The sequence below is a fragment of the Anneissia japonica genome, unplaced genomic scaffold (assembly GCF_011630105.1).
Source record: "Anneissia japonica isolate Jap-2015-1 unplaced genomic scaffold, ASM1163010v1 scaffold785_len581690_cov155, whole genome shotgun sequence".
NCBI classification, from domain to species: Eukaryota; Metazoa; Echinodermata; class Crinoidea; order Comatulida; family Comatulidae; genus Anneissia; species Anneissia japonica.
The window spans coordinates 67,282-83,391 of NW_022739772.1; the positions used below are offsets into that span (position 1 = coordinate 67,282).

At 36.4% G+C, this 16,110-nt stretch overlaps 2 protein-coding genes across 2 annotated transcripts in view; both read left to right on the plus strand.

Annotated features, from left to right (window-relative positions):
- The window catches only part of LOC117117986 (very-long-chain 3-oxoacyl-CoA reductase-like), a 24,570-nt gene extending 9,937 nt beyond the window's left edge, over positions 1 to 14,633 (plus strand). Inside the window, exons 4-11 of the mRNA XM_033262481.1 lie at positions 2,462 to 2,475; positions 3,083 to 3,127; positions 3,572 to 3,606; positions 4,317 to 4,398; positions 5,357 to 5,725; positions 7,060 to 7,212; positions 12,381 to 12,530; positions 13,676 to 14,633. Of these exons, the coding sequence (XP_033118372.1) occupies positions 2,462 to 2,475; positions 3,083 to 3,127; positions 3,572 to 3,606; positions 4,317 to 4,398; positions 5,357 to 5,725; positions 7,060 to 7,212; positions 12,381 to 12,530; positions 13,676 to 13,783 (956 nt within the window). The 3' untranslated portion in view covers positions 13,784 to 14,633. The remainder of the gene's footprint in view (positions 1 to 2,461; positions 2,476 to 3,082; positions 3,128 to 3,571; positions 3,607 to 4,316; positions 4,399 to 5,356; positions 5,726 to 7,059; positions 7,213 to 12,380; positions 12,531 to 13,675) is intronic.
- Positions 5,328 to 7,734, plus strand: LOC117118012. The gene is made up of 3 exons (XM_033262508.1): positions 5,328 to 5,725; positions 6,633 to 6,857; positions 7,060 to 7,734. Exons 1-3 carry the CDS (start codon positions 5,351 to 5,353, stop codon positions 7,336 to 7,338), a joined length of 879 nt encoding a protein of 292 aa, XP_033118399.1. The 5' UTR covers positions 5,328 to 5,350; the 3' UTR covers positions 7,339 to 7,734.
- Positions 14,634 to 16,110: the final 1,477 nt, after the last annotated feature.

The window sequence follows — 16,110 nt, forward strand, 5'->3', positions numbered from 1 at the left end:
GGGGAATGTAGGGGTTGATCATGCAGACAATCTCAATCATAGTTAAATTTAAGGTACTGTAATCAGTATATCATGCAAACTACCTCATTCATGGTACATAACTTAATATTATACTGTGGAATCAATATGTCATGAAAAACGATTTCATTCATAATTAAATAACATCAATTTTCATAGAAATCAGTATATCCAATGCAAACTGTGTCATGGTACATAACATTATCCACCATGATAGTCAATCAGTATCTCATGCAAATGATTTCTTATAATATATACAAGGCAAGGCTGCCTCTCCTTGTGTTTCAGCTAGAGGGCTGAAATACAAATTACAATAGCGTACCGTCTTTCGGATGAGATGTTTAAGCCGTTGGTCCCGTGTACATTTATGGCCCATGTGCACGTTAAAGACCGCAGTGCACTCTTCGGAAAAGAGTAGGGGATTGTCTCCCGGTATACTGTCCAATCACCACCAGAAGGACCCCACTGGAAATAAGTCTTCTTCTAGACTTTCGTGGGCTATCCTTGGTGTTTACACCAAATAAATCCAATCCAATCCAAAGGCTCCATAAATATGTAATAAAGCAAATATCAGTGTCGGATCCAAGAATTCAAAGTAGAGGGAGCCCGGGGAGGTACTTTCACAGATGAAGGATATATACCAGAAGAAAATTTGTGATTATGGCACCTAGATGGCTGGAAAGTCTCAGACTTAAAATTTGAATATAATCAAATCTTTATATCTCCATTTTTTTTTTAAATTTCCATCTATTTGGGGTGGGTGATGGTCAGTTGGGCCTCCTTTGAATTTGCCAAGTATATATTACCCAGTTTTTAATGAAACACTTTGAGGAACAGGGTTTTAATACAGTGTTAAGATGAATAAATAACACAATGAAGACACGAGCATTTCTTTTGTAAATATTTATTTATAATGACGTAGGACCTATGATAGGCCTACTGAACTACGAGGTGAGATAGGTAACATGGAAAGCACCACGCCAATATTTTTTTATAAGCGTCGCTCTTGAATAAGCGCCATTCTCGAATAAGCATGGCACTGAAGCCTCCAAAGATGTTATAAATTGCTGCTGCACTTATTCAAGCACTTACGGTATGTTCTTGATCAACCAATAAACAACAAGGCTATTACTACCTGGACTCCGTTGGAGCAATCTTGAACAAATCAAATGCTCGGGGATACAACCACAGTTCCTACCAGCTCCATATGAATTGGCTTAGGCTTATGCATGCAAGAATAAGAATATAACTTGCGCACTGCAATAAATATGCTGCTTTTCCCATACAGTGTACAACAAAACAAAAAAATGAATAGGTGCGTCATAATTCCTCAGGAAAATCTGTTATATTCGAACGAAAGTTGCACCTGTATAATTTTTGCATTAACTAATAGCAGTAAACCATGCACGAATAATATCTTTCATTACACAATTTGCTTGAATGATTAATCGTTTATTTGTAATAATACACAAGACTCATTTCTAAACGTGACATATTGTAGATGGCCATTTTTTATGCTGTCCAATTTTAGATATTTTATTAACCAATTTTAATAATTCATTGCATTATTATTATTTATTGTTTTACTTTTCTTTTTCTTTTGTTTATAAAGTTTTTAGATATATTTCATTATCAAATTCTTCCATTCTCTGCATTATTTACTCCAAAATCAGCATTTTGGAAAAATATAATAGAGGGTATTTTATAAGGTGCCCAATACTGTAATCAGTGATGTATCCAGGAGTCTTCCCCCACCCGACTCAACTCTGCCCTCCTTCCCCTCCTACTAATTGGTAAGACGGCTAATTACAAACTTCAAGGACTCTGTAGGTCCGTGATTATTTAATGGATACATTATTATGAAAAAACACACTAATTCTTCCCCCCTTCCCCTCCTACTACCTATTGGTAAGACGGCTAATTACAAACTTCAAGGACTCATAGGTGCGTGATTATTTAATGGATACATTATTATAAAAAAAAAAAAAACACTATTAAACAATAATACTACAACCTTTACAATATATTAAATTGACAGTTTCCCTAAAAAACAAACCACAACCATTGCACGTTATCATTCACCATTGGCTTAAAGTCAGCCTCTGGAGGAAAATTTTTGAATGTAAATTGTACAACTGATATTTTTAAGACACAAAAAGGGTGTGACGAAAACTTAGGAACAGTTAATGAACACCCTTTTTTCCACAGTCCCCCCCCCCCCCCCCTTTTTTAATTTTTTAAAAAATCTTTACCATTTTGTTGTGCTATAACCTTCAGTTTAACCCTCAGCCCCAACCACAGTGAGGCTGAGGTTGTCTAAACCCTACATATATACTGTAGGCACATCATGACTATATATGGGCATAGAACATTTTTTCATTAAAAAAAATGTAATAGTGACGATGGACAGCCCTTTATGCAGGTATTTTCACTTGATTTTTAGGTCACAGTGGCCAGGTGCATGGGTAGTTCGACAAAATTAATCCAATGCAAATACAACTTAATACTAAGGCCCAGAGTTCCTAACCGCCGACTGTCACAATGTTTTACCTATCCTAACCATTGGCGTATCTATGAATTTTAAAATGGTTGTATTGTATTTTAGTATGTCAGTGTTTTTATTGTAAACCTTGGAAAACAAATTTCATTTACTTGACAATAATTGAACTTGAACTTGATGGTGGGGGGGGGGGTGTGATTGGGTGTTAGAAGGTGGAGTCTGGGCTCGATTATTAAGTGAATGGGTGGAAGGTGGAGTCTGGGCTTGATTATTATAGTGAATGGGTGCTAGTTTCAGAAAGATGTGATTTTTAGCTACTTTAACTTTAATCGTTTTGTTTCAGAAATTACATTTCAATGGGGAATGGGGTGCAATTGGGGATGGGGGCCCCATTCTACGCATCCATCTAGATGTACCACTGATACTAACTACCAGAGAATATTCCGTCATCATAAAATAAAACATCACATTGGAACCACATTATCTACAGTGCAATTGTTGAAATTATAAAACTTGTATACGCATTGTAATTAAAAAATTCTTTTCATTTATATTTTCCCTCAGACAATTGTTGACATGTTGAATTGTAACTGTTTGTCGATGGCAATGGTAGGTATTCATTGCCCTTGGAACATGGATTGAAGTAGAGTTTAATGGCTTGGTGGTTAAGGTGCTCGTCTTACAATCCAGGGTCCTGGGTTTGAGTCCTTTATGAGGGCCCCTCTTATTTTAATGTATAAAAGGGTCTTTCTGTAAAATTCTGCATTATGTCCACTTACGTCAGTGAGCAAATTGCTTTCAAGCGTAAGTTAAGTTGAAGGATGTGAAATGTAGTATAATATATGGGAAATACCTCAATCAGTTCGAAATTAAAGGCGGTGATGACTTGCTTTAAAATTTTACAGCAAATTACTTAAAAAGAGACCTATTTTTTCATTAAGTGGGGATCTAATTTCAGTAATGTATTACAGGAGTAACTGTATAGTGCTAAAGATGACAATTCGTCAAGTTTTATTGATACTTTATTCATCTAGAATGTTTTCATTATTTCAGATGACGCAAATATGTCTTCCACAAATGCAGCAGAGGTGAGTCAAGTTTAATACAGATTAGTACATTTAAGAAAGTATAACTTTAATATGTCTTATATTTTAGTTCGATTTTTCAAAAAGTTTTCCTGGAAATGTTTTGTTTACTCTGTTTCAACTGTCAGTTCCTTGTTCAGTTGAATGTCATTGGGAAATTGTGAGGAAGGGGGAATTGTTGTCAAGCATCAACATTTTTTTTAGATGTGGTGGAAGGTTTTTTTTTTTAAGATATACTTTCTATTATATAATTTTATACAAATTAGTACAATTAAGAAAGGTGGTCTCTAGGTCCCAGGTTCAATCCCATCGCTTCCTCTCCTTGCGTTTCAACTGGAGGGCTGAAATAAAAGTTACAATAGCCCACAGACTTTAAGCTGTTGGTCCCGTGTGCATTATGGCCCATGTGCATGTTAAAGAACGCAGTACACTCTTCAGAAAAGAGTAGGGATTGTCTCCTGGTCTACTGCCCAGTCACCACCAGAAGGACCCCACTGGAAATAAGTCTTCTAGACTTAAATCCAATCCATCATGACCATATATAGGCACATCATGACCATATATAGGTACATCATGACCATATATAGGCACATCATGACTATATATGGGCATACAACAGTTTTTTTTTGTCAAAGAAAATTTCATAGTTTTGGCAGGATCTTTAAGCATTACAATGTTTTTCTACTTTTTATCATTTCTGATTTATTCCATAGGAGGAAAGGAGCTGTCATTAATATCTCCTCTGCGTCGGGATTAACACCATGTCCATTGTTAACTGTTTACTCAGCAACTAAGGTATTATTTCAATTTCATTCATGTATTTTGTCATTTAAAAAAAAAAAACAGTCAAACAATTATTACACTAAAAAGTCAAACAATTAAACAATATAAAGCATACACATCAGTGACAAAATTTAATAAAAAAACAAACTGATTCGCTGTGTTATTTTTTTTCTGTCAAGAAGGGAAAATACAGTAACATTGTTTAAAAATAGGCTCCCAGCTGGTCTGTTATGGAATTATGTGAATATGTAGCTATATAAGCTCCTATTTTATGGCAGCTTGGTAGCTAGGTTCTTTCTATGTCTTAAACAAAACCCCTATTATGAAGTTTATTATTCCTTTGCTAACGGTATTTCTTCCTACTGGCATTAATTCCTACACCCATGTTTACTGCTTGGTATAGTTTTTTTTTTTTTTTTGGCTACTTTTAACTCATAACACAGCCACGCTTTCTATGTTAGCAATTCACATGAATAGCTGTACAAGTAAAGCCCCTCTCCCACTAGGGGTTTTTTCAGCATAGGAGTTACAAGAGTTTGCCGAGTTGCTAGCTCTGCGAACTCGGCAAAAACTCATATAGGGCGATTCGGGAAGCTCGGGGAGAACTTGTACCTACTCGTAGCAGCTCTGAACTCGTGGCGCCAATTTTGATCATGTTCGAAATTAGCGCTACGAGTTGACAACTCGTAGTAAACTCGAAGGACTCGTAGGTAACTCGTGGAGTACTCAGGGTACTCCTACCTAACTCGCCCACCACTCGGGAAACTCGTCGACGGTTTTGTCACCCACGAGTTTGATGCGAGCACCCCAAAATTAGTATGAGTTAAGTACGAGCGCACCGAGTTGGCTACGATCACCAGGAGCATTTGGTACGACTTGATTTCGTGATACACGTGGCGTGTCAACACAACACCAATATGTCAGCAAAAAGAAGCAGAACTAAGAACATACTGTATCAAACAAAATGAAGGAGAGAGGTATACCAGATGCCTCTGACACTGATACGCAACTTCTGGTGGAGGCAGATGTTCATCAGGAAGATACTAGTTACATACAGGAGGACCAGGATGTTCAGGACGAAGAGCACAGTATGAATCAAGACAACGATGAAACTGGCTCGAGCCCTAGCCCTTCGCCTTCAGCTGTAGATACCTCATCTGAGAACAGGCCTAAAGATTCCACAAAAAAAAGAGGGAGCAGGCTTATGCATTCACCGAACAGAAATGGTATTGTGACAATAGCTGTTTGTATATCAAAAGACACGGAGACTTCAAAAATGCTGACAAAAAGCGCCGTCTTATGGAAGAGAAAGCCAATTCATTTGATCCTCTATGCACTTGTAAGTTTGAAATTTCATTTTATAATCTTTAGAACAAAGTGTACGCTTATAATTTTTGGTAGTAGGACAGTATGTTTATAGTACAAAAATAATGTTTTATATATTTATATTATAGGTGAACATAATTGTCTGCGACTAGATATAGGCCTATGACTGATTTAAAGTTCTATACTTGTTTAAAATTTTCTTTTATTCTGGAATACACCCTAATGTCAATAAAAATATAATTTGAAAAATTTCATCTTGTATATATGCAAAACGTTTCACTGATGGATTTTTGACAAAATTAATGTAAAAATAATCATCTTTAATTATTTTTCTGTGTCCACACAAAAACAAACAAATAAAATACAAAAACAATCTGGAATTTTTATTTGGGTTTGCATGTTTAAAAAGAATAACAAGTGTAAAATATTTTTGTATTGTCTATAAATACTTCAGTCAAAGAGCAAAAAATGGATGAACTTTAGGTTTCATTTAAACTAATATAATTGTCATGTAGATATGTTCGCATCTACCGTAAATATTTTAGTCACATGCAATGTTGTATGTATCGATTACAATAAGTTGAACTCCTCTGGCAATCTGAGCTGATTTGACAGGGATCATTTCCAAAAACCATTTAGAACTTGTGTCATGAAAACCTGAAAATAAACAAAAGTATTCATAATTAACGAGACATGCACTCCACTGTCTTGAACAGGGGTGGCGCTAACAGGGGCGGGGGGTTGCCAGGGAGAGCTTCCTCTCCCTCCTGTCGGGGAGAAAAAGCACAATTCGTCGGGGAGAAAAAAAAAATATGTATTTTCTACATATTAATAGACTCTAAATTCGATTAAATATTAAGCCTTTGAAACCCCTAAATTTCCAAAATTTTGAATGCTAAAATCTATAATTAACGTTGCAGTTCCAAGATATTAAGACATCAGATTCCATGGCCATACCCAGCGGTGGTGGTGGTGATGATGACGATGATGAGAAAGAGGAGGAGGAGGATAATCGTCAGGGAGATGCTCCTCATGCCATGGAGACAGTTAGCACAGATTCGATCTCTGATGAAGCTGGAACAAGGTTAAAGGTCAAGACCAAGAGCAGGCCAAAATGCAAGGCTACTAAAACTAAAGAATCTGAGGTGCTCGGCTTTTTATGTTATTATGTCGTGATACATTATTATCTAGTGACAAATTGATTTTATTGAATTGCAACTTCTTGCTGTTTATTCATACAATTCTGAAAGAAAATGAATGGACACATGCCTTTGTTTGATAACTTAATATCAGCATAGCATGGTGTATAATTAACTAAACCAAAATTGTTGTTGTTTTGCATTGCAGTTACTGACCCGTGCCGATGAATTGGCCAAAATCCGCAAAGAAATGTCTCCACACGAGCAGCAGGATGAGACGTACATGGGGTATATGAAAACACAGATACAACTTATCCCATGTGAAAACTGGTACCAGTTTACAATAGACAACATGAGGCTGGTACAATCGTACGTGGTCAGACACTCTGCATCAACTGGCCATCATGCAGCACCTAACCAGTCCGAATTATATACTCAGAGTTCTTCTCAAGGTTACCGGATTTTTCCGTCACATCGCTACTCCTAACTCTTCACTCCCACGCCTATGTCGCCTCAGTTGAGTGTGTCTGGAGGCTCTGAACATCAGAAGCCCTACATACAATCCCTCTATCGCTGTTTCCCGACCGGCACCCAAGATTGCCGTCTATCGCCAACTCCTACGTTTGGAAGTTTATCGACCCAGGGGAGGTACATATCTATAGAAACACCGAGCTCTGGTGGATCCTTGGCTTCATATACGGCCACTATGCCCATTGACGTCGAGTCTACAGAAGACATATCCCCCACTTCAAATTTGAGCCGAGCAAAAAAAATCAAACACCAATTTAGAGTAAATTTTGGCAACTACATTTAGATCAAAGACCTTTTGTATACTTCAACATTAAAATATTATAAAAAGTTATGAATGATAGATATATGTTGCTTATACCACATTCCTATTGCATGAGTTATAATTTTTGGGTAGTTCTTTTAAAGGATTTGAAGTCCGACATGATAATTGAGAAACATTTACAAAAAGATGGTGTTGATTACATTATACATTGTTAAATATGTTACATTTACCATGTTTTTAAACAAATATTTTAATAATATGAGTAAATATCTTGTTTAATTTACATTTATTCGTTTAATGTAAATTTAATCACATATAATAAAGATTGTAATATATACTTCATTGGCATGTTTTATTTAAATGTTGAACTTGGTTATTTAGAAAGCAAATAGTTTAACTGTGGAATTAAAATATTTATTTTTATTTATTTGTTTTATTCTTCAAAATACATACATACCTTAAATCATATTATTCTGCCAACTCACACTGCCAACAGGGTTGTTGTAATAGGAGCACAGGTAGTCACGTTGGCCCTTGGCAGCCTTTGTAGTATTGTTTCCTTTTAAGTATTCCAGGGCTGTCAGTGCTTCTTGCTTCCGCCACCGACCTGGAATTACTTCATGTGTGTCCGGGTCTTCCCTGTCCATTAAGTTGTTGGCCACGGTAGAGTAGCGGAACCTGAGTAGATTATGTAGCACGAAGCAAGCCAACACAATGCTCTCTACTGTTTTGGGGTCTTGCTCAAACGTGCCAAGAGTACAGCAGAACCTAAAGGAAAACACAGCATAAAATAACTTTCCAATACGAAAGTAAATTAGTTAAATTTAAAAGAAATTAAATAGACTGAAGAGATATTCCTAATATAGGCATACATTATGTGGACAACTGGGCGGATGCAAAATTTGACGGTAGGGTGTGCGTGAGAATACATACCACCTCAGCCCCAACATGGGGTGTGAAAATTGGGAGAATTTGGACTTCAAGGTGCCCGGAAATTGCACTCTTGTACCTTAACAATCTTACCGGTAATTCATATCAACAATACAATACAACACAACCATTATTTTTCTTAATACAATTTAGAGGCTGTGATTGTATCGTCTGCACCCCTTCTCCTCCTACATCCGCCCCAGGACAACTGGTAAATAAATGAAATGTACAAATAAAAATAAAATATACAAATGCATTGTGTTACTGGGTTATTATAATTCTATAGTTGACTAATAGGCCTTATTGAATATAGGCCTATCATTGCCTATATTTTATTTTTAAAATAATTACATTTTTACCTGTGTGCCAAAATGCCAAAGGCATTCTCTACAACCCGGCGAGCACGGGACAATCTATAGTTAAATATTCACTGTTGGGTACGGCATCATCAGCCAGGAACGCATTGGAAATGCGTCATCGGCTACTATGCTGTACGGCACAGGCTGATCATCGTTTGGTAGCGGTGCTGGCTCTGGTAGCCCCAATTTGCCCTTCTCCATGCATCACGCAAAGTACAGTCTTGGAAAACTCCGCCATCTGAACACCGGCCATTGGCGCCAATGTCTACATAAAGAAACCTCGAGTCTGCGTCAACTAATGCCATTAATATAATGGAATGGAATCCCTTATAATTGTAATACATGGAACCGCCATTTCGCGAACATTTGATGGCGATATGTTTACCATCTAGTGCTCCTATTGTGTTTTCGAAGTTCCATCGTTTGGAATAGGCCTGGCTAACCAGTTTCCATTCTTCTGGAGTACTTGGGCACTTCATGTACTCCCCCACGTACTCAGCGATAATAGCCTCGCATGTTTCCGGCACCAGTTTAGATATTGAGTTATTTGCCACCCGGAATCCGTATTCCAGACTCTTGTAAGAGTCCCCAGTGGCAAGGTATCGCAGGGTGATGGCCAGTGGCAATCCCGGATCAAGTGCCTTTCTCATTCTGGTATCCTGCTTTCGGATCCTTGGACTAACACAAACCAACATTTGCTGAAAAAGTTCAGGATCAATTCGCTGAAAGTTCCTAAATCCAGTGTAGTCCTCCATTGCCATTTCCAACATTAAAGCTTCGTATGGTTCATGCAAAGACCTGCGCATTAACCAGGGTCTAGTCCAAAAACGCCTTTCTCTTTCCTTCATCCTTCCCCTACGTTGGCTCCTAGCAACTAAAAGAGCTGCAATGGCAGCATTTATAAGTAGTTCTTATTCTAGGAGCACCAAAATATTTCTGCTGGCTTCCATGTTGTATGCGAATTTGCAAAACAGAACGTCAATTCTAATAGCTTGGAATGCCCTTACCTAATATCTAATTCGGTACAACTCCTAACGCTCATAATAATCTCGTAAGCTCCTAGTTGAACTCGAATCTCGTAAGCTCCTAGTGAACTCGGTGTTTCGCTCGGCATAATTCTTACATAACTCGTAGCCAACTCCGTAAGGTCGTACATCATTCGTAGCTAACACGTAGTAAGCCCGTATGGAGATCACGAGTTTCATGAGTTTTTAACTCGTGCGACTCCTGGATGAAATCGACCTAGGTGGGAGAGGGGCTTAATACATTGTTGAATTTTAGATCTTTCTAGGACAGGTCTAGGCATGACATTTTGTTTTGTAGGCTTGCTTTTGGAAGACTGTTCATTTGGGTACCCGTTCATTTGGAAATTAGACAGAAACCACCCCTGGACAATAACCACCCTGACAAAAACCACCCAGAATGGAATTTACCATTGGTTTTTGTTCTACATTCCATTCATTTCTATCTTTAGTGACACATCCCATCATACAGGAGAGATGATACCAAAGTGTCTACTTGTCTACAAAAACGTCAATATATAAATTTTATATAAACATAATAATATCTAAAGTTAAAATTTTTTGTACATATATAGCATATTGTAGATATATAGAATATTGTAGATATATAAAATATAAAAAATATAAGAAAAAAAAAACAAATAAAAAAAATGTGTAAAATAGTAAGCTTGTTAATTATGCTTAGGGATTGGATAGGGATAATGCATTGGTACACTAATTGCAATTACAGGTCTCCCATCAATAAAAGCCCCCTCCAATTAAGGACTACTATTCTATGGTCCCAAATTAACAAATTTCTTTTAATTTTATTATTCTAATGAGAGACCAAAGCTGCTAAAGGCCATGGAAACCCTGGTCCCAAAAGCGGTCTTTAATTGGAGGGAGACCTGTATAATTTATGTATTTTTATTACAATTATATTTATAATTGTAAACATAAAGATAGTGATAAAGCCAAAAAAAAATTGTGTTGTCTAAGCAAAGAAACATTAAAGCTCTTCCACACTATCAAAGTTTATGTGACAAATAACTAATATGCCCATATTTATGTGTGTAAATATGCCCATATATGGGCACATCACACAAAATTGTCACATAAAATTTGATAGTGTGGGCAGACCTTTAGAAATTGTATATATATTTATATTCTGTCTCTTATACACATCTATTCTACTCCACTGAATAAATTACTGCAGGATGTAATTGATATGAAATACAACCCAAGCTTAAAAAATAGACTCCTGGCATTAGAACTACCAACTAAAATGAAATCATCAAAATATTATTCCCGCCTAATACTATCTAGTCTTTGCAGTGATTGACCTGGAGGTCACATTTCGCCTGATAATCGCTTTTTTTGTGTTGCAGCTAAAAGGTGCACAGCCAAAATCGGTTATTTGCCGTTCAAACACGCTATCCAATGCGTGTTTTTAATCATTTTTTTTAATCGCTTTTTTCAAACTGGTCCCGTTTCTACCGCGAGAATAAAAGCGATTTTTCGAAAAAGCAATTTTTAATCGATTATTTCTTTCCAGTAGAAACCGGCCCTAAGTAATTTTTTTTTTTTAATAAGCTAAATGTAGTACAGAGTACAAGTATATAATAATAGTGATAAAGTGCTATTTACCCATTGATGCAAACCTTGAAAATGAGCAACACTCATTATGTTAGATGAACATAATGGTACAGCCATTCTGAATGGATGATTGACAAGAAAATTAACTACTGTACGTAAGAGCTGTCATTGTTCTGCTAGTTGTAAAGATTTATTTTTTCAAGCATTGTTCATATATAGTCCTTTTGATCTGTACATAAAACTGTTGGCTTGTTAAAATCTTTGCATTTTCTTCTCAACCTAATTGTTACCATGCTCCTCAATGTAAGTAAGTTAAATTGTGTACATAAATTTATTCCTGAAGATCTTCTATTAATAATTATTTATTATTGTTATTATTACCTTGTTAACTTTTGAAAATGAATTCTGTTGATATTTTTAGTGATATATTTGCTTAAATATTTTATACTAATTAATGTTCTCATTGGCATAGGAGAGCCACTAGACAGTGGTTTAGTTAACTTTTTGGCAGTTCATCCGGGCCAATTGAGTGTTTTTTCCTCTCTCTCTCTCTCTCTCTCTCTTATTGTTTGTGAGTTTTATTGTTCTTTGGACTAAATAAATTAAATGAAATGAAAATTCAAAATATTACATCAGGTTTGTTTTATACTCTCTTTAGAATATTAGTCTCATTGCTAAATTAACATGACAACAAACTATAATTTAATATACAAAAATCGTTTTTTCTAAAGTATGATATTTTTTGTTTTCCTGAATAAATGAGTAATAAAATTACTAAATAAAGTTTTCTTATCCATCAGTAATACCTACAATGATACAGCAAATATTTGTTTTCTCTTTTTCCCATCAGTCGGTTACCCCGTTCTTTGTATCAACTAAACTGAGCAAAATGAGGAAAGCTTCATGGATGGTACCTAGCCCTGACACGTATGTCCCCAGCGCTCTTGGAACTGTCGGTGTCGAGAGCAGAACACTAGGATGTACATCTCACGCTCTCCAGGTATTTTAATAACCATTTGTTACATCAATCAATTTCGTTCGTTTCCTTGTCATATGCTGATGATGTTTGACCTATTTACTGCAAGATTTCTATGAGCACTTAAAGTATTTTAATAAAAATTTGTTTCATCAGTCAATTATTTCTTTTGTTATCTTGTCGTCATATGCTGATGCTCTTTGACCAAATTACTGCAAGATTTTTATGAAGACTTTTATTATGCTGACCTCATTATTTGACTGATTCGTGTGGTGTTGTTATTAATTTGGGTCAGCTCTATTCATCTCGCATACTTGCTCCTCGGAGTCCTAAACACCACAGGGGTTTAGGAGATTAGACATTTTTTGAAAATAATAAGCCACTAGACGCTCATACAGGGCATCTTGACCTAAGAGTCAGGCATGAGCAAAACCTTTCAACAATAACGATGTTGTATAAGAGTTATGAACTACACGGGTCGTATATGAAACTACACACTACAGCAGGCCAGCACTACAGTCAGCAGAGCACCGCCATGCTATTGTGCTAGGCCTGAAACATCAAGCGTGCGACTGTGCGAGAGTCCAAAAGTTGGCGGTTATGATTTATTGTCTTTGTTGCGATATTTCTTCTGCTTTGATTGATTAAATCGCTACAATTTGCGGGACAATATATTTAGGCCTAGTCGGCAAAACATAATGCACAACTATTAAGGTTAGGAATCTAGGCCCAAGCCTAACGGAAAATATTATTTGCGGCTTGTTTCTCGCAAGCCACATAACACGCACTCGCGGGCCGAGATGACCTGCAGGTTGAGAACCTCTGTATTAGACTCTTCAATCAATTAAATAAGCCTTTGAAACCCATAAATTGTCAAAGTTTCCAAGGTTTCACCTCCTGGACCACATCCAAGATATTGGACGACGTCCATGTACTGTACGCTCGCGTTTGGTGATGTCGCCTTGTTGAATAACCAGTAATTATCTCTTATCACTAACAAAACAATGAAAATTTGCTTTACTATTTTTAAAATCCATTGCAATTGTTAAATGATATTGTTTAATATATTTTTTTAATTTGTGTTCTGATATTAACCAATTCACATAAAGGGAGTGATTTTCACTAATCATTGCTTTATATTTTTCTTTTTTTTTTTTTATATTTAACAGCATTATGTATCGGAATGCTTGCCTGAGAGTATGATGATGTCTTTTACTATGAACCTCCTTAAAGGTGCTCGAGCAAGAGCTCTCAAGAAGCAAGCCAAAAGCAATTAAGATCAGTTACAGAAGCTTTAGAACCGAAAGGGGACCTGAAATGCGACAAATCATAGATGCAAGGTGCCCAAAATATCCACTGAACATCAATAATTCTAATCTCAGAAACTAATGAAGTGTAATATTAAATGTGATTGTTTTGTATGAATTTTCAACGTTAAAGATGAAAAGGACAAAACATGCTGTGTAAACTAACGAGTAGTCGTTTGAGCAAAAGTATACAATGGCTAAAATGAAATTGAGTCTTATTTTAAAAAATAAAGGAACTGTAGATACAAAAGAAATAAGGCACATATAATGTAAACACCTTTATGTTTAGAGCCATTAATATTTATCAATATTTTACAATTGTATCGGATGTTTCCATGATGTTGGATAGCGAATCGAAATACTTGGTTAGTACAGCCCTTGATATTAATAGAATTATGGCAGAGTAATTTAAATATAAATTTTTATATATTAGTAAAAATTACATCATACTAAAACTACTTTCATAATTATGCCAGAGAAATAATCAGTTAGTTTTAAGGTCTCCTAATTAAGGCCACTTTTGGGACCATGGTTTCCATGGACTTTAGCAGCTTTGATCTCTAATTAGAATAATGAAAATAAGACCGTTGTTGATTTGCGACCACAGGAAATTGGTCTTTCATTGAAGGTTTCTTTATTGGGAGACCTATAATTTTTAAGGCATACAAAGATATCATACAATACTGTGCACTGTTTGCATAATTGTTGAAAGGCTTGTTTGAGCCCAACATTTTTACACTTGCTGAATAAACTTAGAAGATTAATTTTATGATTATACAATGATATTACTAAAAATAAATATTGGTTTCTGTGAAACTTACCTCACCTCTATTCTTTGAATATTGTGCTTGGTTTTTCACGCCGATAACTGTTACTTCCTCCAGTGCTTTTTGTTATGAACGGCTTATTTAAGTGTTGTAACACAGAGTAAAGTTTTTGAGTGTTTATAAATCACGAATTAACGATTTTGCAACATAACATACGATTAGGATTGATCACGTCACATTATTTACTACTTTCCACTAGCTTGTTTACTGGATCTAACGAAATTAGAGAATAAATAACCGTTGTCCTTGTACTAAAAACATGTGGCATGGTTTGGAATCAATCATACTAAAAGGAAAACATTAGGTGAAGTGGCTATTGATGAGTGGTAAACGTCGAGTTCTTGGTGATCCGTGAAAGCTACAGTTAATCTTACTTAATATTGTGACGTGTTCTCTTGAGTTAGTATTTATCACACCGTAACAACTATTAATAGCTCATTATTATTAGATGTGGGCGGCAGGTCCTCTCAGGATGTTTCCTGTCAATTTGAGTGCAATACAGTGCACTTTGCTTAAAGCTAGCAGTTGCCATGGTACAGTATGTGTAATGAACTATGGAGTGGTTCTGATCCAGAAATGCAGTGGTGTATCAAGGGGATGAGCAGGGGAGGTGGGTGCATGTTCCCCAAAATATAAGCTTGCACCCCCCCCCACTTCAATTGAAAATCGCACTTAAAGTAGTTAAAATTCACCTCATATCACTTATTTCGCTAATAGCACTCACTCCATCTTCACACCCCCATCAGACTCCCCATTTCAAGAGTCATATATACGCCACTGCTCTAACAATCTTAAAAAAAGAAGTTCGCGAAACAAGGTACAAAAAAAGTCTTGCCCCACGGCCTATGTGCATGTTAAGGAATGCAGTACACTCTTTGAACAAGCACAAGATCTTTCAGCATACTACTCAGGTAGTCCACCTTGAATTTGATTGGATAACCCCTGCAAATCTAAAGACTTATTTTCAGTCAATACTTTTTTTTTTTATGAGAGTACTGCGTTCTTTTAACATGCACCCGGTCCATATTGCACTCGGGACCAACAGCTTAAATATTTCTTGCAAATGATGAACACATTGAGAGCAAAGGTTAACAATGAATCTCCACGGTCCAGCGCACACTCGGTGGCTTGCACACAGGACCAACAGCTTGAATATCTCTTGCAAATGATGGTGAACACATTGAGAGCAAAGGTTAACAATGGATCTCCACGGTCCAGCGCACACTCGGTGGCTTGCACACAGGACCAACAGCTTGAATATCTCTTGCAAATGATGGTGAACACATTGAGAGCAAAGGTTGACAATGGATCTGTACAGTCCAACACACACTCAGTGGTTACCACCAGTTTTGCTAACTCAGCTATGCTGCTCTCTTGATGGTGGTTGCCAAGCAACCCAGCCAAGTTGGACACATATTTTCTTTTCGTTGAGGACAGTAGTATTTATTTTATATTCATAAGTGGAGACAA